Below are 27,649 nucleotides of genomic sequence, written 5' to 3'. Positions count from 1 at the left end.
GTTGAGCAACTCTATTTGCTTTCTCAAACATTAGAGAGGACCAGCCCTAACAGACACACACTGTATACACACACACACACACACACACACACACACACACAGGTACCTCCCATCATACAGTTGGACAGAAAACACACACACAGCAGTTAGTTTCCTACTGCTGAAGAAAGAAGACCGAAGAGAGCAGATGAGACGACTTCAGAGAGGCACAATGTAGACAGGTGAACAGGTGTGTCACTTATCAGGATCATCATGTCCATCACCGTGAATCTGAGGAAGATCTCCAACCTGCCGGGACGATCTGACAGAAAGGTCGAACTCTGCTTCAGAGGTCAGTAACACAAACTAACCCGTCTGTATCCACATGGACAAAAAGCCTCCTTATATTAACTGGAACCAACACTCAACAGGCCAAAAGTATGTGGACGACTCTGTCTTTACAAGTTAAAGTCCTGTACTTCAGTAAAAGTACAGTAGTATCAGCAGCATAGTGTCCTGAAATTATCAAAAGTAAAACTACTCTGTGTAGAATGTCTCCTTGCAGATTGTTATATTATTATATACATTAGTGTATCAGTGTTAATGAGTAAGTGACATTTTAATGTTGTAGCTAGTCTCATTTTAACTGCTTTATATCTGTAGTTTAATCTGTAAGTAATGAATCATACTCTCAGCTCATCACATGTTTTGTTTAATATGAAAAGTGACCACTAACTCCAGCTTAAAAGCCTTTTAGTGGAGTAGAAGTATATAATAGCATAAAATAGAAAGTTCCTAAAAGTACTTAAAACGTCTACATGGGTGCGTTTGAGTGCTCAACACCAGGTGAAACAGGAATCATGTGTTTGTATTTATTGTTGTGACTCTGGTGTTTGAATGGATGACTGTCTTTTCACTGCAGATCAGCAAGGAAACAGTCCAGGGAAACACAAAGAGGGAATTTTACTCTAAAAAAACATCACTTTTGGAAGATATCCATTTGATTTGTCTAATTCAGACTGCTGCAGCCTCAAATTAACTTCAGATTAACTTTAGAATATATTTTTTTCTGAGGTCTCTTGATTTTGTCCCCCATCTGTTCCACTGGAAACATGTTGGGAAAGGATCCGTTGAGGCCCAGTGTGAACAGGAAGGAGGGGGTTTCAATGTTCATATGGGCACCTGACTGTTATTTATTATGGTTGCTCACACAAACAGGGGTACATGTCTCTATTGAGCTCATATCTCTGTTGGTTTAATTTAATGAATGAACAAATAAGTAGGATCATCAACACACATTATTATATTATATTATAGATGATGGTAGAAAAAGCACTTTCAGAGTAATACTGTTAACTTGAGTTATCTAGAAGCATTATTGTACTTCAAAGAAACACTATATTATTTATATTATTTTAAAAGTTTCCTGTCTGATCAACTTTTAAAGGTAGGAAGAAATCTCTCAAAATTATTGATAAAAGGATATTCTTTTTAATATTTATGTTGAGTCAGATATGCTAATATTCTTAGCAGTCTCATCCAGAAGAATAGATGTTTGATATCAAGTGATAACCGTCTGCAGAGGTTCTGCCGTAACTACATAGTGTGTGTTGAAATTATGAATTGTTGAATGCTTCAAGAATCATAAAAATATAATATAATATATTTAATTCTGAAATGGGCCATTCAGCAAAATCAATACTTTGACTTTTGGTACTTAAAGTATATTTTGATGCAAACATTTTTGTACTTTTGCTCAAGAAAAATCCAGTTTCACCAGCTAATTAGCTGTTAACACTGTTGCTATGGTTACCTGTCTGTCCGTCCTCCAGGTTTCACCCATAAAACCAGAGTCCTGCAGTGTGAGAACTTGGCCATCTTCAACGAGGTCAGTAAAGCCGGTCGCTGATCCGATCTGTCCACTGTGGACACATTCGGTCCAATCAGAACACACAACAGACATGATGATGACGTCATCATTATAATCAGTCACTTCCTCTAATGTCCACTAGATGCTGCTGTCATAAGACGGTATTGAAGTGAATAGGAGAAACCCCCAACTTCTCTAATACAAAGTAAATAAAGTTTTTAGTTCAGCTCTCAGTGACCTTCTCCTGAAGTCAGCCTGTAGTTTACAGACGGGTCAGTTCAGGTAGAAGCAGCTGTGAGGTTTCAGATCACGTTACCTTCATTTATCCTGTGTGTGTGTGTGTGTGTGTGTGTGTTACATCAGGTAGTTGCAGTTGTTTGTCTGCTTCAGATTGAAACTATTTTAATGGAGCTGATAGGGAACTGTACCACTCCTACAGAACACACACACACACACACACACACACACACACACAGACAGCCGCTCCTTCAACACTCACACACCCACAGTTGACGTGATTCTATTTTATTCTACTGCTGTCTACTCTGCCCGACGGGGCTCCTAGAGACAAAAACAAAACAAAACAAACAAAAAAAAAAGAATGCCCCCAAATCAACATTTTTTATGCATGAGTTTGGCTCTGTGGATGGCAAAGTCGGTTGGTGGGTCGACCACTTTGGCCCAGATTGAAATGTCTCAACAACTATTTGATTACGGTGACATTTTGTACAAATATTCGTGTTCCCCAGAGGAGGACTCTTCAGATGATTTTGGTGATCCCCTGACTTTTCCTCTAGTGCCACCATGAAGCTGAAGTTCTTGGTTTTGAGTGAAATGTCTCAATAACTATTTGATAGATTGCTATGAAATTGTGTACGGACATTCATGATCCTCAGAGGATGAATTGTAATCATTTTGATGATCCTCTGACTTTTTCTCTGTGTGCCACCACAAGGTAAAAATATTCAACATTTTATGAGTAAATATCTGCAAAACTAATGACATTCCCTTCAGCCTTAGCTGTACTTTATGTTTAGTGCTAATTAGTAAATGTTAGCATGCTAACAGGCTAAACTAAGATGGTGAACATTGTAAACATTAGCATGTTAGCATCGTCATTGTGAGCATGTTAGCATGCTGACGTGAACATTTTGCTGAAAGCACTGTTGTGCCAGAGTGCAGCTTGTGTGTAGCAGATTTCATGGCAATCCAAGTGTTGAAATACTTCACAAGATAAGTGAAAACTGCTGCCTGTTGGTGGCGCCAGAGGACCACCAAAAGTCATTATCATTCCTCCTCTGGGGATCATGAATGTCAGTACCAAAGTTCATGGCAATCCATCCGATAGTTGTTGAGATATTTCAGTCTGGATCAAAGTGGCGGACCGACAGGCTGACATTGACATCCATAGAGCCACATCTTGGGGCGGCATGGTGGCGCAGTGGTTAGTACTGTCGCACGGGAGGTAAAGCTGGTTAGAGCTGGTTAGAGCAGGTTGGGGGTTGGATCCCCGGCTGCCCCCGTCATGTCGAAGTGTCCTTGAGCAAGACACTGAACCCTAAATTGCTCCTGATGGAGACCAGCACCTTGCATGGCAGCTCAGTCGCCATTGGTGAGTGAATGGGTGAATGAGACTCAGCTGTAAAGCACTTTGGGAACCATGAAGGTTGAAAAACATTTCATCAAAACATGAAACTTTTCTACCTTATGATCAGAAACAAACTCCACAGTTTGGCTCAGTGATCAGGAGACTCTGTGGGTCTGAGTTTGAAAACAAACTTTATTATGTGATTTTACAAAAGGAGAAAATATTTGTTGAAGCGTGGCCTCCACCCGCTTCACCACATCACCACCTGTTTGTTGACGTAAACTCTGCTGACAGGTCAGACAATGTAATTACAGTAACCTCTGTATGAACACAATACTGAGTATCTGAGTTATGTTTCTCTGTGCAGCTACTGAGTCAGGCTGTTGTTTGTTCTTCAGGTGTGACCAGGTGTGTGCGTGTGTGTATGTGTGTGTAAAACTAGCACATGGTGATTAATGGTTTTGGTGGATAATATTAACATTAATACAGCAACAGCACCTCAGTGTGTTGGCCATCTTTGAACAATGTGTGTGTGTGTGTGTGTGTGTGTGTATGTGTGTGTTTGCTTTGACCTCGGTTAAATTTCACAAGAGGTTTATATGGGAGAGGTCAAAGGTCAGGAGAAAAAGATCAAGGAGGACATTCACATCTGACGTCAGAGCAGAGGGGTTACCATCTCCCTCCATGTACGACCATCTGTTGTCATGTGACTGAAGTTCACAAAATGACACTTGTGTGTGTGTGTGTGTGTGTCTGTGCAGCACTTCCGTTGGCCTCACTATGGTAAAGTGATCAAAGATGAAGTTTTGTCCATCAGTGTTTACAACTGCAGTAAAGTCTTCTCCAACAGGTAACACACACACAAAATACATACACACAAACACGTATTGTTTTCGTATTAGTCACACTAAAAATGTGTGTGTGTGTGTGTGTGTGTGTGTGTGTGTGTGTGTGTGTAGACTGCTTGGTAAGCTTGTTGTCAGTCTCCAGCATGTTGTTACCGCGGGGAGGCTGTTGCTACGGGAGGCGCTCACTGATGTTAACTACAGCCTGACTGATGTAAGGACACACACACACATACACACACACACACACACACACACACTATGTTATATTAAGGATTAAAGATGTTGGTTCGCATGACTCTGTGTTCTTCTCTCTCTGTAGATCTATATAGAGTTGGATATTCGGTATAATCCAGTTGAGGGAACAGCAGGAGGCTGGGAGGGACACGACTTCCTGAAAGTCGAAGACAAGGATGAGTAAGATCACGTCCACACTTAGCTTTTAGATTAGTCTAATGCAAGTTAGACAGTTTCACAAAAACAAGGACTGAAACCTGAAACGTTAGCCACTCTACCACCCATGAATTGTGACGCAAATTGGGGCAATCGGGCGCTTTGGGTTTTAAAGTGCCTTCAGTATCTTTCCTCACGTGACGTCTTTCTCTCGTCCTATAATTTGTGGTTTATTTAACAACGTTGTGGAGAGAGCAATAAGAAAGAAAAGAGATTTTAGAGACCACAGTGACCCCTTGGAAATAGCAGTGAGGACATCGTTGGGTGTTTTCGTCGACGACTGACGAGTTAGCATCAGTACTGAGTCCCGCCACATTAAGACACCACAGCCTCTCAGTTCTGCTACAGGTCTGCACTACGTTGAGACTTTATGCAACTAGAAGTTTCCTGTATTTTCCCAGTGAATGTCCTCGTGACTGTTGAATTCTTCCAGAAAGTTGGGTGAAGGGAAGTGAAGTGAAGGGAGCTGAGTGGTTTGACACAGTTCCTCGGTCAGCCATGTTTGAAATAAGACATAATTTACCCAGAATTCATGGCAAGTTAGTCCTTGTTAAGATAGAAGAAAGAACTAGACAGCTTTGTGCATCGGATGAATTTAGACGTCTATCTGAAGCTTAATTTAAGCCAGAGTCAACGTCTATCTTCGGCTCCTGGATGTGTTTAGCCTAGTTTAACACATTTACTGGAAGCAGGCAGAAACTGATAACCAAGCTCTGTCAGTCTTCCAACAAACGGTCAGGCAGTGAGAAGGTGTGAGGGTTTTGTGAGTGATAGAAAATTAGTGCAGACCTCCAGACCAGCACAGGGAACTCTGACCAGACTGAACAAATTATTCTTCTCTCTCAAAATGTCATTTTGTTTTTCTTCCTTCATCCTCAGATCAGCTCTGGTCATCAGGAATGAAGCATTTTATGACCCTGAAAGGTGAGAAGTTACACGGTCACACATTAATTCAGCTGGAGCAAAGCTGGATACTGACACTACTGTATCTATGAAAGGATGATATCGGCCACAATATCGGACATACCCAAACATGATCCTCATCCCCTGGAACCGGCACAGGAATCATCTGACCTAGATGTCGTACAATCATGTGTTATCGTGTAATTGTAGTTCTGTACTTTGGTCACGTGATGACACTTGAGCAAGTTCCATTTGCTGAAGGAGGCTGTGTGATATGGTCAAAAACTCCAGAAAAAGCTCGTAATTCAACCTTAAGTTTAGAAATGTTCTATCACAGAGACGGTATGTGTTTCCAAGGTCAAGAAGGAGCCTCCACGTTCAAGTTTGGTACACTTGTTTATTTCAAACGTTCATTTTGTAGATTCAGCTACACAAGAACCACAGCTTACCTGCTAAAGTTTCCTTCTTGTCTAACGTACATGCCCTGCACCTTAGATTGTTGAACGAGCAAGAAGAAGGCCAACACAGAGGTTGCAGATTTCCTTCCAGCAGTTTATAAAACCCTCCTCTCTACTTCTGACAGAATAAAAACAAGTATGTATTACTCTCTCTCTCTCTCTCTCTCTCCTGTCAGTCAGCAGACTGTCGCTCGCCCAGGTCAACTGGAGAGAGAGGCTCGGCGTCTGGGGCGGAGCCTGGTCCAGACTGGTGATGACGATGACGACGACGACGATGATTATGATGATGACCTGATGGACATGGAGGCTTCCGACATCATCTTCACTCCTCTGCTGAGGTGTGGTGACCTTACTGTCCGTCTGTTTGTCTGTCAACTCATCTAAAACTGATGTGCTGTCAACAATGTGTGTGGATGTGTGTGTGTGTGTGCGCGTGTGTGTTTTTGTAGTCGTTGCAGGCCGCTGACCAGAAGTGTAGTTGCGGGGACGCCCAGAGTCCAGAGCTTCCAGGTGAGTTCATTCATCCATTTTTGACCGCTCATCCGGCTCCATGTTACAGTGGCAACAGGCTCAGCAACATAGCTCCAGACATCCTTTTCTCCAGCCCAGCCCGGGTATCGTCATAAGCCTCCAAGTCCACAAAACATGTAGGCTGGGCGGGGAAAACTCCCATGAACCCTCCAGCATCTTTGCAAGAGTAAATGAGTTAGCAGGGGGATGAAGTTAGCAGACAGACCTCCCAGCTATTCAGAAGAAACCAAGAAGCTTTTTTACATCAGAGGTGTGTGTGTGTGTGTGTGTGTGTGTGTGTGTGTGTGTGTGTGTGTGTGTGCAGGTGAATGTGAACATCCTGGAGGCTCAGAAGCTGGTTGGAGTGAACATCAATCCTGCAGTTTTCATCAGAGCGGGAAATCAGAAAAAACACACGGCGACGCAGAAATCCTCCAACTGCCCGTTTTACAACGAGGTACAGCAGAGAGAAGTGCAGTACAGTACAGTAGAATACAATACAGTACAGTAGAACACAGTACAGTAGAATGTTGTAGAATACAGTACAGTAGAATACAGTACAGTAGAATGTAGTAGAACACAGTACAGTAGAATACAGTTGAATACAGTACAGTAGAATGTAGTAGAACACAGGACAGTAGAACACAGTACAGTAGAATGTAATAGAATACAGTACAGTTGAATACAGTACAGTAGAATGTAGTAGAACACAGGACAGTAGAACACAGTACAGTAGAATACAATACAGTACAGTAGAACACAGTACAGTAGAATGTTGTAGAATACAGTACAGTTGAATACAGTACAGTAGAATGTAGTAGAACACAGGACAGTAGAACACAGTACAGTAGAATGTAGTAGAATACAGTACAGTAGAATGTAGTTGAATACAGTACAGTAGAACACAGGACAGTAGAATGTAGTAGAACACAGTACAGTAGAATGTAGTAGAACACAGTACAGTAGAATGTAGTAGAATATTGTACAGTAGAATGTAGTAGAATATAGTACAGTAGAACACAGGACAGTAGAATGTAGTAGAACACAGGACAGTAGAATACAGTACAGTAGAATGTAGTAGAACACAGTACAGTAGAACACAGTACAGTAGAATGTAGTAGAACACAGGACAGTAGAATGTAGTAGAATACAGTACAGTAGAATACAGTATAGTAGAATGTAGTAGAACACAGTACAGTAGAATGTAGTAGAACACAGTACAGTAGAATACAGTACAGTAGAATGCAGTAGAACACAGGACAGTAGAATGTAGTAGAATACAGTACAGTAGAATGTAGTAGAACACAGTACAGTAGAATGCAGTTGAACACAGGACAGTAGAATATAGTACAGTAGAATGCAGTAGAACACAGTACAGTAGAACACAGTACAGTAGAATACAGCTGTTTCCCTCCTCTCCTCTTTCAGAACTTCCAGTTTGAGTTCCACGAGGCTCCACAGATCCTCTTTGATAAAGTCATAGAGATAAAGGTCAGTTCACTTCTGTTTCTACTGCTGTTACCATGGTGAGAGACCAAAGTGAACACCTGTGATGTCACCTCCTCTCAGGTGTTCCACAGGCGGACTCTGGCCTTCCTGATGACCCACATTGGAACCTTTAAGATTGACATCTCCACCGTGTACAGCCAGCCAGGTACCAGTACTGCTCACACTGCAGCACTCTGATCAGAATACTGCAGTACTCACTGACCTCTGACCTCTCTGCGCCTCTCCAGACCACCGCTTCTACCAGAAGTGGGCTCCTCTCACAGACCCGGCAGACACCAGATCAGGGATCAAGGGTTACGTCAAGGCCAGTCTCAGTGTGCTGATGAAGGGAGACGCTCTGAGCATGCCCAGTCTGCCACCAGCCTCCTCGTCCGGAGCCAGTGAGGACATAGAGAAGTCAGTGGCAGCACATCATTATGCATCGTCATATGAATCATCATCATTAATACGATCACATACAATTTTACAAAAACACCAGAAGTGCTAAACAAAGAGATGTGGTGGCAGAAGTCCGACATGGTCGGACCCTGACACAAAGGAGGTCTGGGCCACTACTGACCTCCCCATCCCCACCAGCTCTGGGCATTTAGTAAAAGCTCACGTTATATGGAGTTTGAACTTATGAACAGCTGGTGCGACCTGCTGCGGGTTCTGACGCTGCGTTTGTCTTGCAGGAACCTGCTGCTTCCTCGTGGCATGGCCTCTGAGCGTCCGTGGGCTCGGTTCCGCGTCCGGGTCTACAGGGCCGAGGGCCTGCCCACCATGGAGGCGGGGCTAATGGCCAAGATGTCAAAGGTCACTGACAGGACGGTCTTCATTGATCCCTACGTACAGGTGACCTTCGCTGGACAACAGGTACTCAGACATGTATATATATACACCTTTTGTCACATATATTCTCCTCCAGAAGACCCAAGCAAACAAATCACAGCTCCGCCACTTCTCCAACAATTTATCTGACTTAGTATCATCGGCAATTACAATAAAGCGAGTAAACAAGACAAATAAAACTTTATTTGCAGATTTATTCAGGAATTAAGACGCGGTTACTAGTTTAGTTCCTCTGGTTCATTTTTTGGGAAAAAATTTGTCTTTTAATACTTCAACTAGTTGCCAAATGTGACATTTTCTCATCCTACTATGTGTTTGTGTTTGTCTGTGTGTGTGTGTGTGTGTGTGTGTGTGTGTGTGTGTGTGTGTGTGTGCGTGTGTGTGTGCAGGGGGAGACGTCTGTCGCCAGCGCCACCAGCTGTCCAGTTTGGAACGAGGAGATCTCCTTCATTGAGCAGTTTCCTCCTCTGGCTCAGCGAATCAGAATCCAGATCCTTGATGACGCCAAGATGGGAGACATCGCCCTGGCAACGCACTTCCTGGACCTGCAGCAGATATCTGATCCCACCAGGAATGGTACGACCCACAGTTTTGTTTTTTACTTTAATGGTACTCTACTTCAGACCTCATCTGCAGAGAGAACCAGGTCTTAATCTGACACAGGCGTATATCAGAAACATCAGGCCTTTATTTATAAGTGTATTTGATCATATTTCAGTAAGAAACATTCCTGTTTTTTGATCTGTTTTTAGATTGTTGCTAAGGTACCATCAATTAACTTAACACCTCCTGCTCAGATACTTCACATTAAAAGCCTTTCAGTGATTCAAAGGGCATAATTCCTCCCTTTCTTGGTAGGCTTTTAATGTGAAGGAAGTCTTGAATCAGTGAGTTTTAGCTGAGTTGTATAACATGACTTGATGTGTGTACATTGTCTATGTAATGCTGAATTTATGCTTTGAGCCTTTAATAGAGATCAGCCGTTACTTTTTTGTGCCATTATTTGAATACCAGCTTTTATTAGAGAATTTACGGTAACAAATATCTGTCTGTCCGCAGGGTTCAATCCCACCTTTGGTCCATGTTGGGTTAACCTGTACGGTTCTCCTCAGAACTCCACCCTCGGAGACGTCCACCAGGTAAACCAGACACGATCAAACCTGACATTTAAAGTAATAATTTGATATTTTGGGAAATACACTTGTTTGCTTTCTGTCTGAGAGTTATCACTCTTATGTCTGTACAGCCAGCGGTTGGTTAGCTTAGCTTTGTGCAAAGACTGGAAGCAGAGGGAAACAGCTGGCCTGGCTCCGTCCAAAGTTCAACAATACCTGCCTGCCAGCACCTCTAAACCTCCATAAAACCACAACTTGACTTTTAAACACTTGTATGGACGTTTTGTATGGATTAAACTCTAAAGTTTTAGAGTCTTTATGCTAAGCTAAGCTAATCGGCTGCTGGCTGTAGCCTTACATTTACTGTATAGAGTGGTATTGATCTTCTCATCTTATTCTTACTCTTGGCAAGAAAGCAAATAAAAGTATTTACCAAAATGTTAAACAATTTGTTTACTTTCCAGACCTCTTGTGGAGTCAGTATGTCAAATCTAAAGTTGGTGCTTTGGCAGGCTCCAAAATAAAATAAAATAAAATGTCTGCCGGACTAGAACAAACTAAACAAAACCGCTCCAGACTGAACTGGACTAACCCTCTCGCTCTTCTCTAGGCTTTGAACCAGGGTCTGGGTGAAGGAATCTTCTACCGCGGTCAAATCCTCCTTGGTCTCTGCGTGGAGGTTTACTCCTCCCCCTCCGCAGTCGCCCCGGATACAGGCTCCGCCGCCTTGGGAAAGGTACCTCCTACTTCCTGTTTTTCATACGAGTTGTGAGCTGCACGAACAATCAGAACATCACAGTGTATGTTACAATACAGTCTTTTAGCCGGGACAACACGTTAGTTTATCAGCAGCTATTTCACGTTGCATCTGAGTCAGGATGTTGTTACCTTGGCAACAACATCTAATAAAATCTTATATGTGACCTTAATAATACTCACGTGATCTCAGCAGCTCTCATTTGACCTCACTGATGCTTATGTGACTCGTTCTTGTGTGTCCTTAAAGGTGAAAGGAGCGCTGGGGAAGCTGGGACTGAGGAAGAAGAGGAACAGCAAGAAGGAGAAGAGGGAAGGTCAGCCTACTGAGGAGAAGCAGGATAAATTAGAAGCTCCACCTGTATTTATAGTCTATTCATAGGTTTGTTTACTTGTTGCTGTCGTAGCGTCTCCGGCTGCCAGCGGATTGGTCGACGAGTCAGGAGAGGCGGGAGTTGAGGTACCAGAGGCTGTTACCGTGGAGGTCGAGGAGACTCACCCACTCCCTGAGGTCAGCGTCTTCACCACCACAACCATCATCATCACTAGATTAGATTAGACAGCTTCATTAATCTATATTTAAATATATCAGGGCAAAAATTCATTTGAAAAATCTAATTCATCAAACCTGGCAATCAAAGACTATGTTGTCCTGTCTGTCCATAGACTTTCTTTTTCTTTGTTCTTGTCTTTCTCTCATTCTTTTTTACTTATTTGTTCACTTTACACGTTTCTCAATTTCTGCCTCTCCTCCCTTCTGTCTGAATGTCTTCCTCTGTCTTGTCTGTCTCTGTGGGGTGAAAGAACTTCACCCCACAGAGGAGGAGTTGTTCCAGGTAGAAAACAGAGAGTGACGTTCTGCAGCTCTCAGATTTCTCCTCTTGGTTTTCGTCCACAGGGTTTCCTGGGACAGAGGGAAGATTTTCTGTTGTTTGCGTCTCTGTTTGAAGTCACTATGATGGACCCGTCTGTAGGAACCAGACCGATGACCTTTGAACTCTCCATAGGTAAGCAGTTTATTCTATGTGCTCGATATGACAATTGTTGGCTCACAGACACATCTGTGCTAGGACTGCAACTAGCAATTAATCATCGATTAATCTGATGATTATATTCTCAATTAATCAAGTCAGAAGATAATGATCCATCACAGAGCCAAAAGTAATATTGTCAAATGTCGACGAACAGTGCAAAACCTAAAGATATTCAATTTACTATTACATAAGACAAAGGAAAGCAGAACACCCTCACGAGCTGGAACTGAAGAATGTTTGATAATATTACTTTGAAAATTACATAAACGATTAATCATTTGTCAAAATAGTTATCTGCTGCAGCTTCTCACTTCTCAGCATAAACACTGTCTGACAGGGCATTCAGACCTTCAACCAGTTTCACATTGAAGTTGGTAAAAGCCACAAACCACAAAGGCAAAGCATCCTCAAAATAAATGTGTTGTTTTCTTTTTCAACACAAAATGGAGTTAGAAGAGGAAAACATGACCATTCTTGTTGTGGATGATGCTTGCATTAATACTAAGCTAGCTAGTATTAAGGCAAGCAGGGATTGTATGACATATTTGTAGCAGCAGTTGGAATTCAAGCCTTTAAACAACATCATTGAGACTGAACCAAAACTTGCAAATTGATAGCAAAACAAATCTACTGCTGTTGTGAGAAAGGCACTCCAGTGTCTCTGGAAAAAGCTTTTCCGGCCTTGGAGAACCAAATGTGAGCTGGCTTTGGCCCAAATATGGTTACCATTTGGGGGTGATTCAGTTGTAGGGACGCGGACTAGAGCTTTGGATTAGAAATCAGTTCTAGTTAGTGCATTTGGGCCTGTTTGGACCAGAGTCAGCACCTGATGCTGAATTGTAGGCCACTGCTGAGCCAGACCATTAAAGATATGAGGAATTTTATTTCCAACATCAAACCCCCGAGCTTCATCAGATGTTTTGCTTCTGGCAGGGAATTATGGGAAGGCAGTGGGGGTTGGGAGATCCAAGAAAAGCCAGAGCAGAGAGGAGCTGAGGAGGAGCAGGGATGATCTGAGGAGGAGCAGGGATGATCTAAACGAGGAGGTGCAGGGTCTATTGGAGTCAGAGGAGGAGCTGGACAGAGAGGAGGTGCTGAGTCCTGAACCAGAGAACAGATCTGTGTCTGATGCCGCGAGGCCCCAGCCCACCGAGTACGACAGGTAAATAACCACAGCACCAGCACAGGTGACCACTGCACCTACACAGGTAACAGTTGCACCTACACAGGTAACCGCTGCACCTACACAGGTAACCGCTGCACCTACACAGGTAACAGTTGCACCTACACAGGTAACCACTGCACCTACACAGGTAACCGCTGCACCTACACAGGTAACCGCTGCACCTACACAGGTAACCGCTGCACCTACACAGGTAACAGTTGCACCTACACAGGTAACCACTGCACCTGCACAGGTAAGTACACAGGTAAACGCAGTCCATTTACCATAGAGACAATTCTTGGAGGAGTAACTACTGCACAAACACTACCCACTTGCCGTCTGTCTGCTTGACTGTCTCTCTACCTGTCTGTCTCTCAGGTCATTCCAGTGTCTTCCTCTCCAGCCCCCCTCTGTGAGACAGAAGCCTTGTCTGTTCGTCTGGAGTCAGTTTGAAGATCACAGCTTTCGTCTCTATCAGGCTAACTGGCTCAGCAAGATGGCCGACAGGCTGGTGAGAGTCAAGTGATCTCGACTTTCTGTTTATTATTAACACATAGAGAGAATGACATGATGGGTGTCATGCAATGCCTACAAATGCCTCCTCTGCTCCCCTGTTTCAGGAGATAGGCCTTGATGAGGTGGAGCGTCTCTTGAGGAGGCCAAAGAGTAACGCAAAGGAGCGTTTCGTGGAGGTGCTGCTGGAGCTGGTGGCCTGCTGCAAGTCAGTCTCCTCCCTCTGAGATTTTGATTAGAATAGATTTTATTTTATTTGATTGGTCCCCATGCCCGTCTCTCTGTCTGTCTCTCTGTCTTTCCTGTTCGTCTGTATTTCTTTGTGTCCTCCTGTCTGTCTTTGTCTCTCTACAGACAGTTTAGTGTTTTCTCAGACAGGAGGTCTCAGTCTCGTCCCAACAACCTGGACAGATGCAGGAAGGAGTTTATCAAGAAGAATTTGGTGAGTCTGTTCTCTCTTGTATCTCTTTCTACCTGTCTGTCTCTCTACCTGCCTATTTATTACCAGCCTCTCTGTCTGACTGTCTCCAGGTCTTGGTGGCCAGACAGGCAGTGAGGGCCAGGCGGAGGATCACCAGGCGGACGGCCAAACAGCGGTTGATGGATAGCAGGAGACTCCTGAAGAAACTCCGCCAACTGGCTAAAGAGGTCAGAGGTCACCATCAAAGGTCAAAGGTTGCAGTATGTTTGGTATGTCTGAGGTCTGATCCGTCCTCCCTCACACCGTCCTCTCTCCAGCCCCAGACTACCATCCCTGACGCGTTTCTATGGTTACTGAGTGGAAGCAAGCGATTGGCTTACGTCAGGATCCCCTCCTACTCCATCCTCTTCTCATTGGTGGAGGAGCAGAGGGGGCGGGACTGTGGCCGTGTCACCACCCTCTACATGAAAGTAACCGTTCAACACTGACGTCTCTCTCTAAAATCATTGATAACCTTCGCAATTCTGTCTCTAAATGCACCGATGACACTCGCTGTTCACTGTTCTGTCTTTAAAATCATGGATGACGCTCACTCTTTAGCCTCCAAAATCACTGATGACGTTCACCGTTCCGTCTCATCTGTCTGTCCATCCAGTCTCCAGGAGGTTCAGCAAGTGAGATCTTTGCGAAGCTGGAGGTCTACCTGTGGCTCGGTCTTGCCAAGTACAGTAAAGAGGTCACCAATGGCTTGCCGGAGGAGTTTCTGCCAGTCTATGAAGAGGAGGACGAGGAGCAGAGGAGGCTGGTCCCCGTGGGAAAGAAGAAGCTTCCTGTCAGTCTGTCCTGCCAGGGTGAGTCAGCTGACCTCGTCCAGCAGGGGGCGTGGCTTCTGCACAGGAAAATTGCTCAGGACTTCTTGTCTGTTAGAATGAATTGAGAAAAGTGTGTCCTTCAAAATAAAAGCCCAGTGACCATGGTGCTTTACCTGGACTCATCAGCAAACTGTCTGTCATGGTCAGGTGACAGTAGACCTCTCTCTCTCTTTCTCTTTCTCTCTCTGCAGACAGCAGGTACTTCCAGCTACGATGTCACCTGTATCAGGGGCGTGGCCTGATGGCTGCTGATGATAACGGCCTATCAGATCCCTTCGCCAAGGTCCTCTTCTCTACACAGTGCCAGGTCACCAGGGTAGGTTCAACTATCCCACTGGTTAAAAGGTTCATCTGCATCGACCTGCTCTAAGAAATCAACAGAACAAATCACTCTTTCAAAATAAGACAATTGTGATTGCTGACAAACAGCGTGTGTGTGTGTGTGTGTGTGTGTGTGTGTGTGTGTGTGTTCAGGTGTTGTCTGACACTCTCTCTCCAGCCTGGTGTGAGTGTTTGTTGTTTGACAGAGTTCTGCTGGAGGGAACGAGAGAGGAGCTCCAACAAGACCCGCCCCTCGTCGTCATCAACATCTTCGACCACGACAACATGGTAACGCTGACGTTCTTGTTCGTATCGTCTCTGTACATTCAGGAAGTGATGTCATAACAGCCTGTGTGTGTGTGTGCAGGGCAGTCCAAAGCCTCTTGGTCGGGCGTTTGCTGAGCCAGAGTTTAAACCTGTGGAGCAGTTCTACCAGAAGCCCCGCCTCCGTTTCTATGACATCAGCATGGGGAGGGCCCCTGCTGGCGAGCTTTTGGCCGCATTTGAGCTCGTCGAGCTGGACTACTCTGGGTTTGGAGAGGTGACAACTGTCAATCAATCAGCCTCTCTTGATATTACTGTGTCTCTCTGTTTGTACCTCTTTATTGGAAAGATGATAAATAACTAGAAACTCATTTCACCCCCTGCAGCCCTGTCTCCCCAGCAGTGTGGACCCTCAGGAGCTGATGTACCTGGAGGAGGAGAGATTTTACCTCATCCCAGAAGGAGTCCGACCTGTTCTGAAGACCTTCAGGATCGAGGTCTCACACACACACACACACACACACACACACACACACACGCACGCCGTCCGTCAACATGTTGCAGATGTGTTCAAGTGTCAGGCTGTTTGATCTGTGATTAAACTGAGTCCTACCTGTGCATTTGTGTGTGTTTGTGTGTGTGTTCAGGTGCTGTTCTGGGGTCTGCGAGAGCTGAAGCGGGTGGAGCTGTTTGAGGTGACGCGTCCCCTGGTGAGGATGGAGTGTGCAGGGCGACAGCTGGAGTCTGAAGAGATTGAGAGCTACAAGACTCACCCCAACTTCAAAGATCTGGTCCGCTATATCGACGTGGTCAGTTTCTGACATCAGTTATGGCTACTAAGGTCCACAGATCTGGCTTAACAAAATGGAGCCGTCTTTCTCTGAATTTGGAGGAGACATTGCATTGTATACATTGCATGCACAGAGACATGGCTAACGTCTTCTTTCTGCGTTTGTTCCAATCAGGAGCTGCCGGAGCAGGCCTACCTCCACCCTCCTCTGACGTTGTTTGTGGTGGAGCATCGGGCATTCGGTCGGCTCGCTCTGGTCGGGTCCCACGTGGTACAGAGCCTCATGAACTTCGCCCCGCCAGAGCTTGGGGGGGAGCCAGAGGAGGAGGAGGAAGAGCCTAAACCAAGGGGTAAGAGCTATGAGTGATGGAGGTAGTATTTACAGTAGTAGTGTCTACTAGATATTTGAAGTTTGTAATGTTTTTGTAACATTAAGACAGGTGCTATAGATGTTTCCAGAATGTTTTAATTGACTTTTTGCTAAGCCTTGCCCTCCTTAGTTACTGTTGCCATGCAACAGTGGCAGATTTACCATCAAAATTCTTAGTAATTTTTGAAGCAATGGGTCCTTGAATTCAGGCAGATGTAAACAAAATTTCTAGCTGGTGAGTAATGATTTTGTTTGCTGAAATGGTCACTGGCTGGTTAGCTAATTAATGCTAGCTCTGTGAGTTGGTTTGTTGGATGTTAACGTTTCCAACTGATTTGTTTTAAACCTACAAAAGGGTCTCAAATATATACTTGACCACTGCATACATGATATCACGCCAAATCAGCTCGGTGTAATGATGCATAAAGACTGAAGCTAAAGCTAACAGGTTCCATTGTTCTTGTAATGATGCAGGGTAGCTAGTTAGGCCTAATATTGTAGTTTCTTACATTTTCATAGTTACAAACAGTGTGTTTCAATTTTACAAGAGAAAAGTCTTTGAGGATGAGGGCTAACTGATGAGTTTGACAAATGAACTGCAGGTAAACATCCTCAAATCTAATAAAGAGCAGGGACAGAACTTCTAACATCAGCCTAAACTCTGATATAGTATTATTATTATATAGGACCAATGCTCAGTTACTACTGTAAATAGTATTCTAGTTAGCTAGGCATGTTAGCATTAGCACACTGTTTAATGTTCAATATGTAGAGAAATCCAAAGTTTGACAGTCCTGCCGTGCCTACTTATGGTTGTTGTGCTATGATTGGACAATCGCTGTCTGGAGGAGGGGTTAAGCGATTGGTCAAATTTTTGTTTTAACATGGTTCTTTTCTTATCTTGAATAGATATAATTGATCTAAAATCCAAATGTAAATTGATTCAAATTTTTCTGAATTCATCCAATGAGTTCTACAAAGATCAATCTCTAACTTCACCCGCCATCAGAAGCAAAATAACAGCTCTGTGATTGGGTGTTTCCTCACAGCTATATGCTCTCTGGGATACATAGTTGAGTTTTTTTATGGACACAGTTTCTCTATGTGTCTCTCCAGTGAAGCAGAATACGATGAAAATCAACGCTCTGACGTCAGTGAAGAATATCGGACTCAGCGGCCTGTCAATTAAACAGTCAATGATCCCCATCAACCCCATCAAACTGGTTAATGTACGTATGTTGATCTGCTCCTCGTTCTCCGCTGTATGTTAACCAAAACAGTTTAAACACATTTAAACCAGATTTCAACTTCATAAAGGATTAAAGAATGAATAAACAAAATGAGGTTTATGCTCATGACTTCCATGAATAAACGCCGCCCCCTCAGGCTCCTCTGAGGAAGCTGATCAAGAGGGGGGAGGAGCTAGAGGAGGAGCCACCTGAGCAGGAGGAGTTGGATTGGTGGTCCAAATACTACGCTTCACTGGGGGAGTTGGAGAGACAGGTGAGACACTGATTTACCTGTCTGTCTGAATAAATGTGTTAAAAACGTTAAAGCAGAAATAAAAATCAAAGAATGAAATGCATGAACATACATGTCAAGGATACATTAAGGGGTTTATTAAAGGGTCTATCCACAGATTTCACAGAAGATCAGTTTACAGGCCATTGTTAGTCCTACACAGCCTGTGAGAGCAGCTGTGAAAATATTACTCTGATTATGTCGTAGTGATGTCATGAGGGTTATCGCTTGTAGATGACAAATTTATAGCCTGAATTACAAACTTCAGGTGTGGAGTTTGAAAGACGTGGGCGTTTACCAAGCAGGAAGTCGCATTAGCAGTAGCATTATGGGAAATGTAGGATACTACAGACTAAAAGCCAGGATATCTCAGCCTCTGCTGCCTTGGTTTTGACCACTCTTTTTTAGCATGTCTCTCACAACTAAATCGCTGGAGAACACCTTTGAATAATAAATTAAAGGAACACATTCATAAGAAAACATAAAGAATGAATAACAGAAAAAAGGAAACAAATACATTTAATAATAAACTAAAGGAAATAATCAGTCAACCTTAAATTAGAATAAAATCAGCCAGTAGCCTTTATCTCATAGTTACAAAAAAACTATCACACAATTGTGAGAAAACGTCTCCATTCTTTATTGTTTTGTTAATCCAATATGTTTCAGTAGTTTCCTTTGTTTTGTCGGGACAAAATGAGTGTGTGAAACAAGACATAATAAGACAGATCACAGCTCAACAACAACAGACTACATGTTAAAATGGAAATTTTTCAGTTAATGTGTGTAAAGATATGCATTTCAGCTTTAAAGAAGAGAATAAGTAAGTACTGTAATTAATAATTAATAATTAATAATTAATAAATCAATTCTCTACTCACCGTGTCTGATGGGTTGACTGTCTGCAGGCTGTTGAGGAGCAGGAGATGGAGGAACAAGCAGACACAGGTACAGTTCTAACTCCTAGTTTGTTATTTCAGTCATGATAATGTGTATCTTGCCATATTTGTCTATTTAGTAAAAATATGAAATTGTTTGTTATTTTAATTATTTTAGATCTACAATACACACAGCTGATATTTCCAATCTACAGCTGAGTGTTGAAGTCAGAGCTGAAGTATGTTCAGCTGCAGTTCCCCTGATGTCCACTTGATGGTGCTGTGATAAAACTATGACTGTATTGAAGTGATTGGGGAAACCCCCATCTTCTCTGTACAAATAAAAACTATTTTTAGTTTTTACAGAGATTTAGCTCTCATGAGATCATTCATCTTCTTATCAAATCTGAGGGCAGATTTTCAGGATCAGTGTTCCAATAAGGAGGTACACTACACAGCCATGTTGTGGGGATCATTGCAGCCATATGTGATAGTCTTGTGGGGAGGCTTTCCAACAGACTTTGGACCCTGGCTGCAGAGATTTGCTCCCATTCAGCCACAAGAGCATCAGTGAAGTTGGACACTGATGTTGGTTCATGAGGTCTGGCTCACAGTCGGCGTTCCAGTTCATCCCAAAGGTGTTGGATGGGATTGAGGTCAGGGTTGTGTGCAGTCCCGTTAATTACTTTCACCTCAAACTGGGAAAACTACTTTCTTTATGGATCTGGGGCCACAAACCAGGAAAACAGACCAGACCAAAAGCAAGCACAAAAATATAAAAAAATATGAAAAATAAGATAAACATACCACAAAAAGACATATCGACACAAAGCATCATCATTGTTAACAGAGTTGTGTTTGTTAGTGTTGATAGTGTTGCTTTCTTTTTTGTTCAGATGGAGCTAATCTGACCATGGCGAACATCGAAGAGGAGGAGGAGGAAGTCGTGGTGGTAGAGATTGAGCCTCCCAAACGCAAGAAGATTGCCACACTAAAGGTGTGAAGTCACTGTGATTGACAGTTTACCGTCCAGGCTGCACTGACATCAGCAATAGAAGGACATTGAATCTGATGTGTAATGTGAATGTAATGTGTCGCTGGTAGCTGTGAACAAAGAGAATTATCAACAACTCTGCAGCTCGACAGCTTTGTAGCAGCAGCAGGCGGCTGTTTTCAGCAAACAAACTCTGGTGAACCTGGTGTTCACTACCCGCCCAGCACCAAACGGACAGTGAAGACATCTACCAGCTAAAGAGCCAGATACACAGATCTGTGACCAGTAGCTAAACAATGGGACCCTACCAGACCTGATTAGACTAATTATAATTTAGACACGGCCCAATTCCATCCCGGATCAGGTCTCAGATACTAGGAACCAGAGTGGACAAATAAAGACCTTTAGTTTCCTGTTGAAGACAGAACATAATTTTTTTTTACAGTCCGTATCATGATGTTGACAGACAGACAAGTGAAGGCAGAACAGATTTTTATTTCTTCCTCTGTTTGTGTGTGTTCAGCTGTATGGAGGTGACCTGGAGACAGAGTTCAGTCAGTTCCAGGACTGGCTGCAGATCTTCCCGCTGTATAAAGGCAGAGCAAGTATTGAGGATGACGTGGAAGATGAAGAAGAGCGGCTGATGGGAAAATACAAGGTACTGTGGATGGAGAGCTGTCTGTCTGTCTGTCTGTCTGTTACTCTGCAGAGAAGTGTTCATTAAACCCTACTCTCCATCCCCAGGGCTCCTTCCTGGTTTATCCGATTGATCCAGGAGACGAAGAAGACACCAAGTGTCAGATCACCAATGGAATCCCCAAAAACTCACCAATCAAAGTCTTGGTCCGAGTCTACATCGTTAAGGTACCTGTCTCTCTGTTCATCCACAGCCTGTCTTTGTCTCTTACTCACTTGAACAGTCCTACATTATATAAAATCTCCTTTAAAAAGACTTTACACTGTTGTTGCATTCAAGGATGCTCAGACATTTGAGTTATGAGAGTTGGCTGCTGAACAGAAAACTTTTTCATGCAAGAAAGGACCAAATTCACATTCTGCCCTTCACAATGTCTCTGCCTACAGCTGCATTATGGGTTAACTGGTTTAAGCCCAGTTGGTACAGTGTTTGTATCCTACTGTGTGTTCTACTGTCTCTGTTCGTGTCCTGCAGGCCACCACGCTGGCTCCCACAGACCCGAATGGTAAAGCCGACCCGTATCTGGTGGTCCGAGTTGGACAACAGAGTCTGGACACCAAAGATCGATACATCCCTAAACAGCTCAACCCCACGTTCGGAGAGTCAGTACCTGTCTGTCTACCTGTACCTGTCCAATACTCTCTGACTGTCTGTCTGTCTGTCTGTCTGTCTGACTGACTGTCTATGTCTGACGTTGTCTTTCAGGGTGTTTGAATTCACAGTGTCTTTCCCGCTGGATACAGAGTTGGTTATCACAGTGATGGACCACGATCTTGTGGGGTCTGATGACGTCATCGGCGAGACACGGGTTGACCTGGAGAACCGGTTCTACAGCCGCCACAGAGCCTGCTGCGGTCTGGCTCTTTACTATGACACGTGAGTACCACAACTACATCACGTTAGTCTAGTATGACATGCTAGAACCTGTACTACAAAACATTAGAACCAGAACTACAACATTTTACAACCAGTACTACAATGGGACATGTTGGTACTGGAACTATACCATGTTAGTGGTAAATGTAACACATTACGATTAGAACTGTGACACCATTGTACCAGTAGTGGGACATATTAGTACCAAAACTACGACACATTGGTACTAGTACTACCACACAATAGTATCAATACAACATGTTAGTACCAAAACTGTGGCACATTAGTACCACAACTAAAACATACGAGAACCAGAGCTTGGACACATTAGAAACAGTACGATATGTTAGAACCAGTATTGTGAGACTTCAGTGCCGAAACTAAGAAACCAGTACCAGTACTATGTCATATTAGAAACAGTACTACTACTGTATGTGTTATATACTTTGTCAGTAGAGTTACTGTCTCTTTAAATGTCTACCTGTCTATCTTTGTGTCCATCTACTCTCTGTCCAGTGACGGTTATAACACGTGGCGCGACGGGAAGAAGCCATCGGCCATCTTGGCTGAGCTCTGCAGGAAGAACGGAATCCTGTCCCCAGAGTACAGAACATCTGAGGTCAAAGTCCTCAACAAAATCTTTAAGATCCCACCTGACGCAGTCCCTGAAGGTAGGACAGACAGACAGACAGGTAGACCTAGCCAGACGCAGTTAATCATTAGGCAAGAGATGATATATTCTGAGACGTCCTTAAATATGAAAATAATGTACAAAGTGGAGTGGAAGAGTCCATAATTGTCCCTCTGTGGACACACAATATCATGTACCACCGCTAGTGTTACTCCCACTACTACTAATACTTGTTCTACTATTGCTGCTACTACTACTGACACAATAGTACTACTGCTGCACCCCTCATACTGCAGCAACCTCCAGCTCTACCAGCTCTAACAAGACTATCAGCAGTAAAAGGATTGTAATATACAGCAGAGTTGTTGTTGTTGTTGTCAGCTCTGCTGAAGAAGAACCAGCGATCCCCAGAGGAGGAGGCAGAGATGGAGGAGCATGCAGCCCTGAGCGTGTTGCATCGCTGGGGGGAGATGAACGAGTTCCTCCCTGGAGCCATTCCTCTGGTCCCAGAGCACGTGGAGATCCGGTCGCTGTTGAACCAGGACAAACCTGGACTGCCACAGGTAACAAACACAAACAATAACTACAGTAAAAACGATCACAAGAACAGCAATGACAACATACTGCGACTGGTATTACTACATGTCATCAGCAGTGTGTGTGTGTGTGTGTGTGTGTGTGTGTGTTCCAGGGTTATCTTCATATGTGGGTGGACTTGTTTCCAACTGATGTCCCGGCCCCGCCCCCTGTTGACATCAAGCCCCGCCTACCTGAACAGTAGGAAAACACACTATCGAGTAGAGTACAGTAGAGCTGAACAGCATAGAGAAGAAGTTACAATACCTTTGTTAACCTTTGTTTTTGTTTCCATGGCGACAGGTACGAGCTGCGTGTGATCATCTGGAACACTGATGACGTGTTTCTGGACGATGTCAACCCGTTCACCGGTGACCCGTCCTCCGACATCTATGTTAAAGGGTTAGAAGCGGGCGCACACACACACACACACACACACACTGTTTACAGGCTTCTTTGAAATTACAGTTCCTCTACACTTTATTACTTGTTCAATTCTAGTTGTTCCCAATCAGGTTGGGAACCGGTTGTAATTAACAGGATACGAAAGAGGAAAGAAGAAGAAAGAAACACAAAATTGTGTTTATTTTTCCTGAAAAATAATGAACAATCTGAGAAGAGAACCTCACTGTTTAGTTGAAGGGGTTGCACTTGACTGTTCAGTAAGCCCACTCCCCCAAACAGATTGTCCAATCATAGTTTAGCAACCATAACTAGGCACAGCAGGTCTGTCAGTCTTCATATGTTGAAGCGATGTGCTGTAGTGACTCTGTATACAAAGAGTTTGGAGGGCTGTGTATTTGTTTTTGCCTTTCCAAAACCAAATACACAACAGCAGAAGTGTAGGTGCTTGGTGAACTGAGGCCATGAAGGCTCTGTTTTATTCTGTCTTCTGTGCAGCTGGATAAAGGGACTGGAAGGAGACAAACAGGAGACTGACGTCCACTTCAGCTCTCTGACTGGAGAAGGAAATTTCAACTGGAGATTTGTCTTCCGCTTCGACTACCTTCCTACTGAGGTACACAAACACATACATACAGACACATGAATGCACACACCAGGACCTGCAGATGGTCAACATTTCCACTGATCCCCAGATGAATCCGATGATTATAGTGACCTCCTGACCTTTGCTCTAGGGCTACAACTAATGATTATTTTCCTTCTTGATTAATATGTCCATTATTTTTTACAATGAAGAAGTTCATTTTAGTTCATTTTAGTCTATGAAATGTCCACAAATTGTGAAAAATGTATATTGCAGTTCCCAGAATCCAAGAAAATGTATTCAAGTGTCTTGTTTTGTATGACTAAAGAGATTCAGTTAACAGTGATATAAAACAGAAAAGCCACAAATCAGTACATCGGAAAAGCTTGAAACCGAAGACTGGTTGGAGCTGTTGATTGATGAATGATTAATCAGTTCACAAAACTGTCAACGTTTATATCAATTAATATTCTGTCGTTCAATTTAACAAATATCAATATTTGATCAAAATTTCCAGTGAATGTTCTTATCCAAATCCTGAGGATCTCCTCCTGTCGTCCTGTAGAAAGAGGTGGTGTATAAGAAGAAGGAGTCCATTTTCTCTCTGGAGGAGTCGGAGTTTCGACAGCCGGCTGTTCTGACGTTGCAGGTCTGGGACTACGACCGCATCGCTGCCAATGACTTCCTGGGTGAGACAAACAGACAGACAGGACTATAAATTCTCAAATATTTTCAAATATTTACCTTTAATGAAACAGGCTCATGTGAAAGATGGGTCTTTATTTCTAATTCTGCCTGTTTTATAAGTATATTTGGTCATATTTTACAACACAAGTGCTGTTTTCATTCACTAATTACCTTCAGTCATTTCTACTTTGCTGTTTTTTTGATCGCTGTTAAGATATTGTCAATGAAACTCAACACTTCCTGCAGATGTTTCACAGTAATTCATCTGCAGTGTTTTGTTTAATCACAGTAACTTAATTTAAAAAAAAAAGAAAAAACAGCAAACTAGAAGCGACCGGGATTAATTCGTGAGTGAGCCATTTGGGCTAGTATTTGAGACTCAGTCATTATTGAGAATTTACTTCACGATTCAAAAACCTCACTGTCAACATTTTAATTAACCAACAACTTAAAAACTGAATCACAGTTTCTGAAAGAGTGAATGTTCTTTGAGCAGCACAAACCATGTCCATTCACCCCAAACATGGACAAAATAAAACTTACTCCTCTTCCTCATCATCCCCATCATCCTTCTTTTGGTCTTCCTCCTTCAGGCTCCATAGAGTTACGTCTCAACGACATGGTGCGAGCGGCGAAGTCATCCAGTAAGTGCACGATTGAGATGGCGAAGGATCGGGCCAGCCCTCGATTCTCCATCTTCCGTGCCAAGAAGATGAAAGGCTGGTGGCCGCTGACCCGCCTGAAGACGGCCGAGGACTTCGAGAAGGAGGAGAAGGAGAGGGAGGAGGCCAAGAAGAAGGGACGCAAGAAGAAGAAGAAGAAGAGCAAAGACAGGAGGAGCAAGATGAGACAGGAGGACATCCAGTACGTCGACAGCAGCGGCAACACTTTCCTGCTAATGGTACTAAAAAAAACAAATACCAATGTATATGTATTGTTTTGTGTATTTGTGTATTTATCTATTTAACAGGTGCAACGAAATACAATGACCATTAAGGACATTAATCATTTTTACAATACCAATATACTAATGCTAATGCTGTCCGACATTACTACTACTTTTTGACATGTGTTTAACCACATAAAAATGATTATTCGATAGAAATGTAGAGCCTCACAGTAACTACAGCCGAAAAACAAACCACACTTACTGCATTCTGGCTGTAGAAACTACACAGTGGTTTGTTAATTGCTGCTTTATGTGTTTGAGTTTGGGTGGGATGGGGAGGGGAAATTAGAGACGTTACGAGTTGGAAAAATATACTTTGTTTTATGATTTACAGTGTTGATGTCTTTGTTATATTTAAAAGCATTTCAGCAGCTGAAAGAACACAATCCCTCCCTTTCCTGGTGGGCTTTTAATATGAAACTTTCGCACAGGAAGTGTGTCACTGAAAAAAAAGCAAAGTAGAAGCGACTGGAAATAATCAGGGACCAAGAAAAGTATTAGCTTTAAACACAGAAACTGGTGGTGAGTATGACATGACTGATTGTACTGATTGAATTAATGTTATACTGAATTTACCAGGTGAGACATTATAGCACAGGTAATTCCAGCCCCCTTAATGTGTTTTACCAGGCCTTTATTAGGGACTGGCCTTTATTTGAATAACGACTTCCATTGAAAAATACAGTACTAATATTAATGCAAATGTGAATACTAATCCTAATTTAAACTCCAGTTTGAATAGTGGTGGTGACATAGAAACTAATAATGAAACTGTGTGTGTATGTGTGAAGGGGAAGGTGGAGGCGGAGCTTCAGCTGGTGATGTTAGAGCAGGCGGAGGCCAACCCTGTGGGGCGGGCTCGCAAGGAGCCGGAGCCCCTGGACAAACCAAAGTACGACACACACACACACACACGTCTTTGTGAAATATGTGGTTCTTGTGGATGTAGTGACTTAATAGTGACACTAGCTGATAAACTACTGTAACTGGCAAGCTAATGGCTAACACGCTAGTGAGCGGGGAACATGCTTCTTTCTGTTTTCTCTTTGTTGTGTTGTTTACTCCCACGGGCATTTTGTTCTCAGGATTTTCAGCCATTTCAGTTAATAAAGAGTTATTGACGAGCTCTCTGTACTAGCAGGCTTGCTATGGGGCTTGTTTCCTATCTTTATTCAAGAGCGCGATCTTTAGATTTTGAGATTTTGTAATGTTTTCCCTCAAAAACCTGCCCTCGCACTCAAATAGCCCCTGCATGCTCTGCCTCTGCTCAGACTGTTTGCTTGCACTCAGATATATTGTTGCTTGCACAGATTTCCAGCTTCAGCAAAATGTAGCCTTTTCAGAGGCTGGTGTGACCAAACCTTTAGCTTACTGTAGACTCAGTCCAGGAGTATAAACTGTCTCCTGTTGTCCCTCTAGTCGTCCCTCCATCAGCTTCACCTGGTTCGTCAACCCGATGAAGACCTTCATCTTCCTCATCTGGAAGAAGTTTAAGAAGTTCATCATCGCTCTGGTCATCCTCGCCGTCCTCACGCTCTTCCTCGCCCTCATCGTCTACACTCTGCCGCAGCAAATCTCCTCCCTCATTGTCAAAGGATGAAGAAACCTGCGGGGAGTCTTCGCCGCCTCCTCCTGGGTGTCACAGACTGTCTCAGGTTTCTGATCCTGAACTGATCCAGTTTACGAATGACTGAAGTCATATTTAGCCTGATTTCTGTGGAACCAATCAGTAAAACTCATGATTTAATATGTTTACACTGACTGCACTACATTACCCAGCATCCTTGTTTATATAAACACAGCCTGGGTCATGGGAGCCATAATCTGGACACTTATTACTGCAGATTTAAGTCACATATTTATATTGTGTAAATTAAAGATTGTTTGACTCTGTTTAATTGTCTTGCAGCACAGATCTGACAGATAAATCAGCACCTTTCCTAAACGTAAACATAAATATTGTATACAAGTGTAATTTTGTTGATTAAATATAATTGTGGTTGCAAAATTTTATTTTGAAAGTAAAATAAATAAGTACATTCATAGTTTTTGTTTGATTTTGACTCATAACTGGAGTTGATATTCTCATTTGTACCAGTTTCATCCTTTTTTTCAACAGACTGATAAATCTGATTGTCTGATTGATAATGTAGATAATTCAGTAGATGATGAGTTATTTGTCTCTTAACAATCAGCATCATGAGGCAGAAAATATAAACTCTGTCCTTATGTTCAGAAAACTACTTTTGTTTTCTCATAATAATCAAATATGATTATGATAGAAC

At 43.0% G+C, this 27,649-nt stretch overlaps 1 protein-coding gene across 1 annotated transcript; it reads left to right on the top strand.

Moving 5' to 3' along the window:
* The first annotated feature begins 252 nt into the window (after nt 1–252).
* Nucleotides 253–27,349, top strand: fer1l4 (fer-1 like family member 4). The gene is made up of 49 exons (XM_070902014.1): nt 253–331; nt 1,812–1,867; nt 4,199–4,287; nt 4,397–4,496; nt 4,605–4,699; nt 5,615–5,659; nt 6,273–6,434; nt 6,546–6,606; nt 6,932–7,063; nt 8,035–8,097; nt 8,176–8,260; nt 8,343–8,511; nt 8,790–8,970; nt 9,336–9,522; nt 10,006–10,085; nt 10,672–10,797; nt 11,068–11,134; nt 11,225–11,328; nt 11,716–11,824; nt 12,785–13,013; nt 13,395–13,527; nt 13,637–13,737; nt 13,884–13,971; nt 14,061–14,177; nt 14,268–14,420; nt 14,606–14,801; nt 15,014–15,138; nt 15,297–15,431; nt 15,511–15,684; nt 15,794–15,904; nt 16,055–16,216; nt 16,373–16,547; nt 17,684–17,796; nt 17,954–18,070; nt 18,997–19,036; nt 19,863–19,963; nt 20,484–20,618; nt 20,705–20,824; nt 21,132–21,259; nt 21,363–21,533; nt 22,050–22,204; nt 22,546–22,727; nt 22,856–22,941; nt 23,044–23,142; nt 23,641–23,758; nt 24,294–24,417; nt 25,009–25,316; nt 26,156–26,256; nt 26,784–27,349. Exons 1-49 carry the CDS (start codon nt 253–255, stop codon nt 26,962–26,964), a joined length of 6,168 nt encoding a protein of 2,055 aa, XP_070758115.1. The 3' UTR covers nt 26,965–27,349.
* The last annotated feature ends 300 nt before the right edge of the window (nt 27,350–27,649 follow it).

The sequence above is a fragment of the Enoplosus armatus genome, chromosome 3, assembly GCF_043641665.1.
Source record: "Enoplosus armatus isolate fEnoArm2 chromosome 3, fEnoArm2.hap1, whole genome shotgun sequence".
Lineage (NCBI taxonomy): Eukaryota > Metazoa > Chordata > Actinopteri > Centrarchiformes > Enoplosidae > Enoplosus > Enoplosus armatus.
This window is presented reverse-complemented; position numbering and strand designations above follow the sequence as displayed.

What these genes read in the sequence shown, in the direction of transcription:
- fer1l4 (XM_070902014.1), top strand. Translation starts at nt 253, where the DNA reads ATGTCCATCACCGTGAATCTGAGGAAGATCTCCAACCTGCCGGGACGA. An exon ending in TGGTCCGCTATATCGACGTG is followed by an intron (nt 16,217 to 16,372) that starts GTCAGTTTCTGA and finishes TGTTCCAATCAG; the next exon opens with GAGCTGCCGGAGCAGGCCTA. An exon ending in TCCGAGTCTACATCGTTAAG is followed by an intron (nt 20,825 to 21,131) that starts GTACCTGTCTCT and finishes CGTGTCCTGCAG; the next exon opens with GCCACCACGCTGGCTCCCAC.